General features: G+C 38.4%; 3 protein-coding genes across 3 annotated transcripts in view; 2 read left to right on the top strand and 1 right to left on the bottom strand.

The window, feature by feature from the left end:
- Positions 1 to 847, bottom strand: part of LOC136246879 (uncharacterized) — a 4212-nt gene extending 3365 nt beyond the window's left edge. The window contains exon 1 of the mRNA XM_066038481.1: positions 616 to 847. Coding sequence (XP_065894553.1) covers positions 616 to 814 — 199 coding nt within the window. The 5' untranslated portion in view covers positions 815 to 847. The remainder of the gene's footprint in view (positions 1 to 615) is intronic.
- On the top strand, positions 573 to 2427 carry LOC136246880 (uncharacterized). Its single transcript, XM_066038482.1, has 6 exons — positions 573 to 1251; positions 1304 to 1461; positions 1516 to 1583; positions 1637 to 1734; positions 1789 to 1898; positions 1954 to 2427. Exons 2-6 carry the CDS (start codon positions 1387 to 1389, stop codon positions 2332 to 2334), a joined length of 732 nt encoding a protein of 243 aa, XP_065894554.1. The 5' UTR covers positions 573 to 1251; positions 1304 to 1386; the 3' UTR covers positions 2335 to 2427.
- Positions 911 to 1376, top strand: LOC136247932 (uncharacterized protein F58A4.1-like). The gene is made up of 2 exons (XM_066039751.1): positions 911 to 1251; positions 1304 to 1376. Exons 1-2 carry the CDS (start codon positions 911 to 913, stop codon positions 1374 to 1376), a joined length of 414 nt encoding a protein of 137 aa, XP_065895823.1.
- Positions 2428 to 11227: the final 8800 nt, after the last annotated feature.

Below are 11227 nucleotides of genomic sequence, written 5' to 3'. Positions count from 1 at the left end.
ATTTTTGTATACAGTATACACTGTAGCTATTGCAGTAACTGCTAAAGAAAGTGAAGTGACTAAGGAACAACACTATTTGAAGAATATATGCTTCTATATTGTCAAAGGATTAACAGTAGCTAGCTATATGTGTAGCATTAGGGGCTAACGGTATTTGACACTTAAACTTTATGTTAGGATTAATTTATAGCATAGCTGTCACATCTCTATACAGATTCTCCAACTCCAATACACAATATGCATTAGTACATGTGCTTGTATTATGACTTGTGCGCATGCACATTTCAATTTGTGGAAACATTAGTTAGCTAACTTCACATAAAATCCATAGTCAGATAGTAATTCTATGCTAAAGTGTTCTATTACCAAGAAAATTCCTCAACAGCAAAGTGAGATCTCAAAATTTACAGATTCATCAGTTGCCTTGCAGGAAAAACACAATAGCTAGCTATACAGTGTACAGTGTACAGTAGCTAGCTAGCTGTGTTCTTTGAAATCTCAGCTCTTACGTGAAATGCGAAGATTTGTTCACATGAAAAATAGGACCATTATTCAGTGTAACAGTTGGCACAGTATTATGTCATTGGTTCATGCATAGTGAGTCGGAATGTTCACCTGCACTCGAACCTGCTCCAATGACGTCATTCAGCACGACTTCATCGTGACCATCATCAAACTGTCTCTGTTTGCGTTGTGTCCAAGTGCGATTATTAAAATCATAATATTGCTCTTTATGCCTCTTGTAAACACGATGGCTAACGTCTTGATCACAATGGCCACAATGCCGTGTTCGTTTCCTAGGAAACGTCGCCATTTGTATTATTGTGGTCCGAGATGGTTGTCAATAGTAACCCCTAGTATTTGATGCCACGTGAACTCTGCACCTGCTAGGCAGCTGGACGTTTTTAAGATGGCAAGAAGAAGCTCGCCGGAAAGAACGCCAATCTTCTCTTTTAGTGATACACCCGAGAGAAACCGTCATCCGTCAAGAAGTGTAAACCCTAGGGACGCGTTACGGAGAATCGTGGATAGCTCCGAGTCACCTGCTTCGACTTCAAGCACCAGCCGCGCCGTTTCTGCTAATGGAGGAATATTTCGGCCAACTACCAGCACTAGTAGTAACTGCACAAGAAACGGGACACCTCCATCAACATCTCGAGCAACTACATCCACACCAATATCCACACCAAGATCCACACCTGGTCTTCACTCTCATGGAATAAGTGATAACGATCCAATTTCAGACTCAGGGTTAGTACTGCCATTGTAATGCTCAGTTGTCCAATGTTGACCATCTCAATAGGGACATCGATGTTTCACAGGCAATAAAAAGATCTCCAAGAACGGCAAAAAAAGCTGCAATCGTCATCAGCTAGAATTGAAGAGATGTTAAAGCAGCAGATGAAGGAAAAAGGGAATCCTGCTGGTATTAAGCTCACAAATGTACCCCGAGAACTTAGTGTGAGGTGCTATATAACAGTGTGCATTATGTAAACATGTCTCTTGCAATTTCAGACTCTTGTTCGAGATGTATATAAGAAAATGGTGGACGAAGAAGAATGTGAATGGAATTATGCAGTCAGGTATGAATATGTTGCTATCAATGTACGTCCATACTTTTATTGGATACGTATAGCTTTGATGATCAGTCCAATAAGGATGTAAACAGCTCAATAACCCGCAATGTCAAGGCAGTTGCTCAGGATTCCCAGTATGATGTTTCGTTAATAAAACGTAAGTATGATAGTGTGAATTTGCTATGGCCTTATGGACACATGATGTTGATAGGTGCTGCTAGGACATATTTTAAGTCACGAAAGAGTGCCCATCAAAGGGTACAAAGGGGCAAACAGCAATCTACATCTAAAGCTGCCCGTAGGCGTCAAAGAAAACATAATGTAAGGTTTAAAGCATTATTAGGTTTACTTTATAATTACCGATTGTTGTATACAGAAAGCACATGCAAGGCTGAAGGCTTTAAATCTGTCAAAGTCGATAGATGCTGAAAGAAAAGAGGAAATAAGAGCCGTTCTTACAGTGGATTTTATGTCATCGGATGAATCTGAAGTAGATAGTGTTTCTACTGAGCATCCGGACAGCAGTGGCAGCGAGGATGATCGTGAACAGCAATCCAGTAAAAAGAAACTAATTAGAAAAAAGCTATCATGGAGATCCCAAGAGTTGCAATCTGTCTTTGATAGCCTTGACAGAAAGTTAGAGCGTAGACGATCTGATCGTGCTAAGGCTATGTGCCTTGAGATTAAGGTGGAGGGTGTATCTGACAGGAGACAACCAGACAATGCCCCAGAATGGGCAATCGAACTGTTCTCATGACTCTAACATTTTGTACTTGATGTACAACACTGACTGTACATGTGTAACCTCCTTTTAGTGCTCATTTATAAAATTAATAATTTCATAAAATTATTTCAAATCTAATGCTTATAATATTTATGTATTACATGTATGTATTACATTAAGGTTGCTGACACATCTGGTAAAGGATTCACATTTGAGTAGTCACATACGCGGTTGAAATTTGGCCTACAAACAAAAAGACAATGGCTCACATATGTATTAAATAGTTACATACACACTTTATCACATGTGTAAACAACATGATCAAATATGACATACACAACAGATGTACAACATTTATACTGCAGAAGCAAATACACTTTTTTTTGTAGTGTGGATTAACCAATTACCTTAATGCCTGTCCGGTGAGTTCTTTCCATGCACTGCTGTGCGCGACTTGTATGTATGCCAGCAAACCAATGTGTTATTCGTCTCAGCTGTAAAAGCTTCGGAACGCCCCGCGCGTTTGGGATACTCAGTGTAGGCATGCAGAGGGTAGATTTATTTGTCTTGAGTTGTATACTAGGCATTAAATAAGGTAATCTTCGACAATAATTACCATAAACGATTGTCTATGCATGCGTCGCCGAACCGGCTCGAATGGGGGCGTGGCCCGACGCGAAAATCACGTCATGTAGTTTAGGTACAGGGTACTAAGCTGGATGTGACTGTTGTGGTTAATACACAAATAATGATTGGGCTGGGTGAGCGAAGTTAATACTGCATTACAAGCACTTATTTCAATAGAGCAGTCACACTGATATTGTAAGTAATTGTTTCCCACCCAGGTTGGCAACTGGAATTAGGGGACACGGGTATCCTTAGCAATATAAAACTTGCCAGTAATCAACATAGTGTCCACTGTATTGCGGTGGTGTAATAACTGAACACCATCATAAAATAAACTGCCGGGATTTACTATGTGCAGTACAATTGATCAAGTTACATATGTTTTTTGACAGTATAAGTCTAGCTGACCAGCAGGTGTGTTAATGGGTGCACCCAGGAATCATTTGTGCTATAGGCAATTACCACTTTACCTTAGGTGCCCAAAGGGTCCATTGGTGAGTTAACACTCCTTGGTCTCGGGGGCCCTGGGGTTTGAATTGTGATGGTCACGTGCACCTTTGTAGAACCCCTGTGTGTACCTTCATAGCATTAAATAGTGTGTAGTACAGGTGCCAGTGAGTTGGCTCACTGAGGAGAAAAAATATTGGTTAGCAATGAATATTAAGCCAGTGCTATGTGTGTTCTAGTAGTTGGCTGGCACTGGCATTGCTCTTTTATTTCTGTGTAGTACAGGTGCCAGTGAGTTGGTTCACTGAGGAGGAAATGTTGGTTAGTAAATAATATTAAGCACCCAGTAGTTGGCCGGCACTGACATGGCCCTAAGTAATTTTTTTTTCTGTGTAGTACAGATGCCAGTGAGTTGGTTCACTGAAGGACAAAAATGTTGGTCAGTAAAGAATTTTAAGGAAGTGGTGGGTGCTCCAGTAGTTGGCTGGCCCCTCATTTTAATTTTTGGATCAGTTCTCCCCTTCCACAAAAATAAATAAATAAATTTTAAAAAAAATCCTGTACTTCCAACCGGCCACATTGATCGTATGCAATCCACCACTGAATCACTACGTATTTTCTATATGTACAGTATCATAATGAATACAAACAATAGTCATTTGTATTAAGGTGCAAACAATGGGGTCGGTATGTGCTTGCAAATGTTAATGCCTCTGGCGGATTATGGTTAATGGTCTAATAATGGGAGGGTACTTCAGGTTTTCATTGTAATACCATTATACTACTTCTTGTATAATAATGTGGTGTATATTATGAAGTGTGGCTTGCTACAGTGGTATGTATTCAGCTATCTATGAGGGTATGACTTGAGCTGAGTTTGATATAGTATTAAATAGTGTGTGGCACAATGCTGTTCCAGTCTGGCACTGGCATGACCCTCCTTTTACTTTTTGTGTAGTACAGGCACCAGTGAGTTGGTTCACAGAATAAATAATATTTAAAAAAAAAAGAAAATTATTTAAAAAGGGTTAGTAAAGAATATTAAGCAAGTGGTGTGTGTTCCAGGGGCCTCATTTTAATTCCTTTTTGTCACAAAGCAGCCTACCCCTACTCCTCCCCTTCCACAAAAAAAAAAAAATATATATATATATAAATACCCCTGCCCCCTCCTCTCCACCTGGTTACATCGTATATGATCCACCGTTTAATTACAATTTTCTATATGTACAATATCATAACAAACATAAACAATGGTGCAGGAAACAGGGTTGGTATGTGCATTTGTACCATATGCGTGGGAATAATACAGTCTTCCACCCAAACTGTTCAGCTATACGCAGGTTCTATTACAATGAACGAATGTTCTATTAGAGAAGTCGATCGAAATGGTTTTTATGGATGTATTAAAGTGATTTTTGGCTAGCTTGTATGCTTTGGTCTTTAGATTGCATGGCAAATATTAGTACCACTGGTGGAGCAGTGTCAGTGGTCCAACAATGGTGAGGTCCAACAATGGTGAGGTCCTTCAGGTTTTCATTGTAATATAATTATTGTATCCATAAGTTATTGTACCCATGAAGTATCGTTAACAATGTAGTGTATATGGTTCTGGAAAGGTGACTTGTTATAGTAGTATGTATTCAGCTATATATGGGTCTATTCCTTGAGCCAAATTTAATATAAATGACGAGCAGACTCAAAAGATACGGTGTGTACAACAGTTTGTGGGTCTGCTATCTTCATCTGAAGTTTCTCCTTACTAGCTATTTACAGTTTCTCAATTTCACAAGTAACGAGTGGTTATATATTACTTGGCTTGTCCATTTCCAGTTTGATGGTTCCCCAGTTTGTAGGTCAGCTGTATTTGAATAACTCATATTCAGTGTAGAGGCCATAAGACTGGGCAACAATTATGCACAAAACAGTACATTGCACTGGTGCTGGATGATATATATATACCAGGATACCATGGTATTATCACTTAGCTGGTCGAAGGTATTCACTTTTCGACATGCGGGAGTGATGAGATGAATACCATTAGGTGTGTTATGCTGTGAGGGAAGCCAGACATCAGGTTTTTGGCATTTGATTGATTATGTGTTGATGACCACAAGCCCTGCCAAAAAGTGAACTGATTACAATGTAGTACGAGCCTACTATAACAGTTGGCAAAATACATTTGTAACCTGTTGGGTGCAGATAGCTTTCACTTGTGGTAGCTCTTAACTACAGAAAAAATTGCTGACTGTTTTGGGCATGAATAAACATTACCAGCTTGATGTAAAAGGGAGCAAAAATGCAATACCACCCAGCACTACATGATACAACACTGGTACTACTGCAAGGACATAACAACAGGGTAAAAGTACTAATAGTACTTAGAGGGCCCAGGTGAGCCAAAAAAGGAAAAAAATATATATACATATAACAGTATCTGTAGTTATTACTCAATATTACAGTATTGCAAGTATCGCTTAACACTGGGTACATATAACTGCTGTATGACATTATCCACTATCATCTTATTGCATACTATTCATACTTGGTTAGCTAATACCGCCAGGGACACGGATTATGAATTAGTGCTATCTTACCCACCTACCCCCTCCCCCTTACTCTCTGTGTCCCAAACTTGAAGAAAGCTCTCACCTTTGTGGTTATCAATGTTAGTACCACCTAGGTAAAATAAGGAGCTGCCTTGTAGGATTACTATAAAAAATTCTGGAGGCACAGCTACAACAATTATTATGTATCAGGAATGAAGGCAATCACCCAAAGTCCCACTTGGCCATTGGTGTCAGTGAGCATTCTCTTTCAAACACTGGTTACACTTTGTACGCGTGTGACACATATTCATGCACATGTAAAGTGTGACTACCATAATCAATGCATAAAGGTCACTTCATATGTACCTACATAAATACCTAACACTATATATTGATACCTGCAATCCGACACTGGCAGGAACTGTCAACATGTTCTCCAAACAATACACATACACACACTCCTCAAGTACAGATACATGTCCAATAATTGTCACCACTACCAATCTGTGTCACTGACAAGCACCCCAGCTGGTGTGTGTACACCCAATGTAGAATCCTGGTGGAAATTGAGTATGTAAAGTATATTTGATCAACAATTGACACATTATACACTACTATTTAACACTATGCAATACCAACAGGAATAGGCTATAACACTGCTGCACACAGTTATCGTTATTGAGGATTGTGTAGTTGTTTAAGTTTCCATTATTATTCAGACAAACACAGTTGACAGTCACCACTGCATATATATTCTCCGTAGCTAGCTGCTTATAATATCACATACACTATACCTCTAAATAATGTTACTAAATGCTGGGTTTATACCTCTTCCACCATTATCTCAGCAGTCAGTATATAGTACATCGCTAGTATATTGTCCTAATGGGTGTCCCACATTGATGCAAAGACACACGACATATTTAAGGAATGAACTATACCTGTCTTTGTTTTTGGAATTATTGACAGGGATGCAAGCACATGCAGTATGTGCTAGGGCTGAGTGATACTGCCATTTTGGTATCGCGATCAATACTGGGGCCACTATTCATGATGCTGAATAGTTCACGATACTTACAAATAAGTCAATCATAGCTGGTGCTACATAGTGTACTGCTCGACATTCCTGCAGGAAGTCTTTAAAGGTAACATCACTATCATCCTAACAGTTATTGTAAAACATTTTTGAGGTTATGTTATGGTGTTCACACCTCTCTGCAGGTTATGACTTAGAAAGATTCTTAGCCTAGTACTGCATAACAAATGGATTTTAGTAGCAGTGGTGTGCAGGCATGGTATCACGATGGTTGTTGGAAAAAATATTTCGATAACGATATTTTCAAAATATCGCGATATATCGTTAAAACGACAATACCGTTTGGCCCTAGTATGTGCAGTAAAGACTGTCCACCATTGGGATTGTTAGTGCTCCATAGGTTGGAACTCTGTTATGGCACTTTTGGTGGTTAGTAGTGCCAAGAGTGCTTGGTGGTGGAGGGGGGAGGAGAGTGTCTAACTCTCGGTATGATCCATACAAACACACTGCGCTCGAACCCTCTTACTTCAATCCATAAAACTTCTAGTAATAAATCAATACCTTTAAGTGAAGAGAAGACTGTTGATGTTTCCTAATTGAAGCAGTAGAAGTGCTACAACCTCCTTCATACAGCAAGCCATTTGTCACCTTTGGTGGCTATAGTTGATTGCGCAAGGTCTGAGCGCAGTGCGTTTGGTGAATCCACTGAAGTTGGACACTCTCCTCCCTACTCTATTATTATGTGCTCTTGGTAGTGCTCACTGTCAGTTAGTTGGCAGTGCTGAATTTGGCCTCAGCTAGCTGGATGGACTTTCATTATCATAGCCTTCACATGGTGTGGTTAAGAGAGTGCATATTAGTATTTTAGTCAAAAATAAAATATAATAAAAAACATGCAGCAAGTTATATTTACTCTTGCATAAAACATAATATATATATTGGCCACCATTGTGCAGTGCTTACAACACATTGCACACGATTACATGGACTTCCTATCTTCATTTCATTAACTCCGTCATCGATCCTATCCCCCCCCCCCCCCAATATATATATATACAGTAAATGAATAGTTGCAACACTCCCATCTATTGTTTTCTGTCTGTGGCCTAGCTAGTTCATGATGCCTCCTTAATAAGAATCGATACTTCGTTACCTACTCTTGGCCTAGTGAGGAATGGACATTTTCTACCTGGGACTCAGGTTCTTGAATCCTCTATCACATCATCTTGCACAATCATTCATTCTTATAGGTTACATCCCATCTCTGCCTTGTTATCAATGCAGGGATCTGTGTTTTGGCTAGTGGTGCAGTGTGGGCTTCCTATGTATGTACGGCTTGGAGGGAAAGGCTGTAGCCTTTCTATGGCCTTAGGAATCCCTGTGGCTTCAAAGTTGGGAACTCCCAGGTATTTTCTCCCAAGCCTCATGCAATTGGGAGCCACAATTTGTGGCTGATCATATCAATGGTCCTATTGAAAAATTGTATAGGAGAACTATGGAACCCTGCACAACTACCAAAACAACCACCATCATTGGACGGCGGTTGACAAGTGAACAATATCAGCTTGGAACAAAAGTCTGATTGTTTGTGGTTCTCTATTAAACGATCAACATTAATTATCAATATTTTGTAGGAATTGGACCAATGTCTTTTTCCCAAGGTGTGCTTTTCAGTTTTTTTTTACAAGATTTATGATCAATTCACCCTTGAAACTATTGCGTAACTGAATTAATTTGTTGAAGAAGTTGTTGTTCTTGATTCTTCTAGGCTATTTCATTATGATTCATGTTTCCTAGAGTTCAGTTTAGTATGTTTTGAGCCTTATATTGTGGGATAAAATGCTGAATCCCGCTAAAATGTATAAATTTATCTAATTTTATTATATTCATAAATCCAATAGCTACTTTTAGTATGTACTATTGTTGCAAAAGCAAGATTGAGATAATCTAATTGAACAGTCATCATGCAGCTACCTTTATATAAATCTAGCGATTCAGTCACCCTGTAGTGAGATCAGCTTGAAACCAATTCACCCTGTAAAGAGTTCAGCTACAAACAAATTACCCTAGTGATATCAGTTAGAAGCAACTTTACTCTGTAAAGAGTTTAGCTACAAACAAATTACCCAAGTGATATCAGCTATAAGCAACTTACCCTGTAGAAAATTCAGCTACAAACAAATCACCCTGTTGATTAGCCAGAAACAAGTCACCCTGTAGAGAGTTCAGCTAAAATCAGGTTACCTTGTAGAGAGTTCAGCTATAAAACATCACCCTGTAGAGAGATCAGCTACAAACAAATCATACTGTTGAGAGATCATCTACTAATAAGCCACCCTGTAGAGAGTTCAGCTATATAAACTAAAGAGATCAGCTACAAACAAGTTGCCCTGCACTGACTGAGTCCAACTACACTTCAAGTCACCCTGTAAGGAGTTCAGCTACAAACAAATCATCCCATAAAGAGTTTAGCTACATTTAATGTCACCACAAAGAGAGTTCAGCTACATTTCAAGACTCCCAATGGAGATCAGGTAAAAACAAGTTATCCTGTAGAAAAGAAATAATTCAAAATTTGTAGAATTACTGATAAAATCAAAAGTAGTTAATACAAAAGTCTGCTTTGAATGTCTTTCTCTATAGCTAAGAAAAAACACAGGTTAACCGGCCATAAGATGGCTTTGGTGTATACAAATACAAAATGGTGATATCTAATCAAAAAACAGCCAAGCTGTGTAGAAAGTTGTGGCCCATGAAGGTCGTGGTGGAAAATAATGTGAAATCCAAGGTGAAGGCCAAGAAATGGCTGTGATGGTGGGTTAATGGTAAAAATTTTAATATGGTGACAATTTAGCTATGAGACTTTTGTGCTGCTTGGGATATTAATTTCATGAGTATTAATGGATTGCCACAATTGAGCTTGGTTTATCGTTTATATAATCACTGCCCAGTTTTAGCCCATGGTACATTCGGATGTAGCTGAACAAAGTCTCCAATTGGACTACTTTGCGAATGTTTGCTGGGTAGCTCCATTGATCTGAAGTGTGAAATTGAAAGACTTATATTTAATCCATTATAATAAGGTAAACCAAGCACTGTAAAATAGCGTTTACTGTAGTAACAGCCAGGTACCTGAGCTAGTTGTTAAAAGGTTGCACAATATAACTCTTATCACAAAGTATGATTTTATTATTGGGTAGTCATTATATATGATTTTTGCAAATTTGCAGAAGTGCTTGAAATGGAAATTCAGAAATAACCGATATACAACACTAACAGACTGTGATGATTCTTCTGTAGTATTTACACCTCCAACTAAGTAAGTGAATCTAAAAGTATATTTTCTGGCTATGTTGCTGAATGAATACACGTCACTGTGTATACTGTGTATCATCCATGCACTGTTAACCTGTACACAAGTTTCATGATTAAAAGGCTGATTTATGCAATGTAGGAGCATGGTATTTGTATCACTTGTGTCACTTGTGCATGACTCATTCAAACATGAATCTGTTAGTGCTCTAAAACAGTAATGCCTGTGACCAATCTTTTGGTCAGCAGTGTCAAATATTGTTTAAATCACTAAACAGGAGATTATCAGGATTGGTTTTGCTCAAATAACCCCTTTATCAGGAAATGATTTAACCTGTTACAAGCATTATAGCAAAATAATATCTGATTTGCTGGAAAACAGCACCTTGCAGTGTAAGTAAGGAAATTTGCAACTAGTGGTATATTATTTAGCAACATCTCAATGAAGTCAAACTGCATTGCCCTCTAGTTGCAATTTTACTATTTCATATAGTAATTTTCAATTTTTGAATGTGCAATGTTATTGATAACCATGCAACAAAGTTTACAACATACAATATGTAATTTTACAGTGGTGCTATGGTTGCTACTGATGATACACCTCTAGCTACATTGCCATATACTAATGATTTTATCACTCCTGCTGATGCCTCAACTGACAGTTCCTCACATGATGAGCAACAATTAATAAATAATGTCATTTTGGAACCAACCATTGCTGAAGTTGACAATAATGTTTCTTTTGTGCTTCATGAGAACCATCAAATATTAGTTGATCGACTATTAGCAATATTTCAAACAAAATTTACCAAAATGCAGATATCTGCTATTTTGAATCTTGCTAAACAAAACATACAACTTGCTGAGGAATGCTTAATCACAGGTCCTACTTTACAAAAGATTCTAGAATTATGGCATACAAATTGTCAACATTTTCATTCTAATATGGTTGAAATCG

This window comes from Dysidea avara, chromosome 2 (genome assembly GCF_963678975.1).
Source record: "Dysidea avara chromosome 2, odDysAvar1.4, whole genome shotgun sequence".
Classification (NCBI taxonomy): domain Eukaryota; kingdom Metazoa; phylum Porifera; class Demospongiae; order Dictyoceratida; family Dysideidae; genus Dysidea; species Dysidea avara.
The sequence above is the reverse complement of the archived record's forward strand: the minus strand, read 5'-3'. Positions and strand labels throughout refer to the sequence as shown.

Coding starts and splice junctions, on each gene's coding strand:
- LOC136246880 (XM_066038482.1), top strand. CDS start 1,387: ATGTTAAAGCAGCAGATGAAGGAAAAAGGGAATCCTGCTGGTATTAAG. Junction 1,584..1,636: donor GAATGGAATTATGCAGTCAG/GTATGAATATGT, acceptor GGATACGTATAG/CTTTGATGATCAGTCCAATA. Junction 1,899..1,953: donor GGCGTCAAAGAAAACATAAT/GTAAGGTTTAAA, acceptor TGTTGTATACAG/AAAGCACATGCAAGGCTGAA.
- LOC136247932 (XM_066039751.1), top strand. CDS start 911: ATGGCAAGAAGAAGCTCGCCGGAAAGAACGCCAATCTTCTCTTTTAGT. Junction 1,252..1,303: donor GATCCAATTTCAGACTCAGG/GTTAGTACTGCC, acceptor CCATCTCAATAG/GGACATCGATGTTTCACAGG.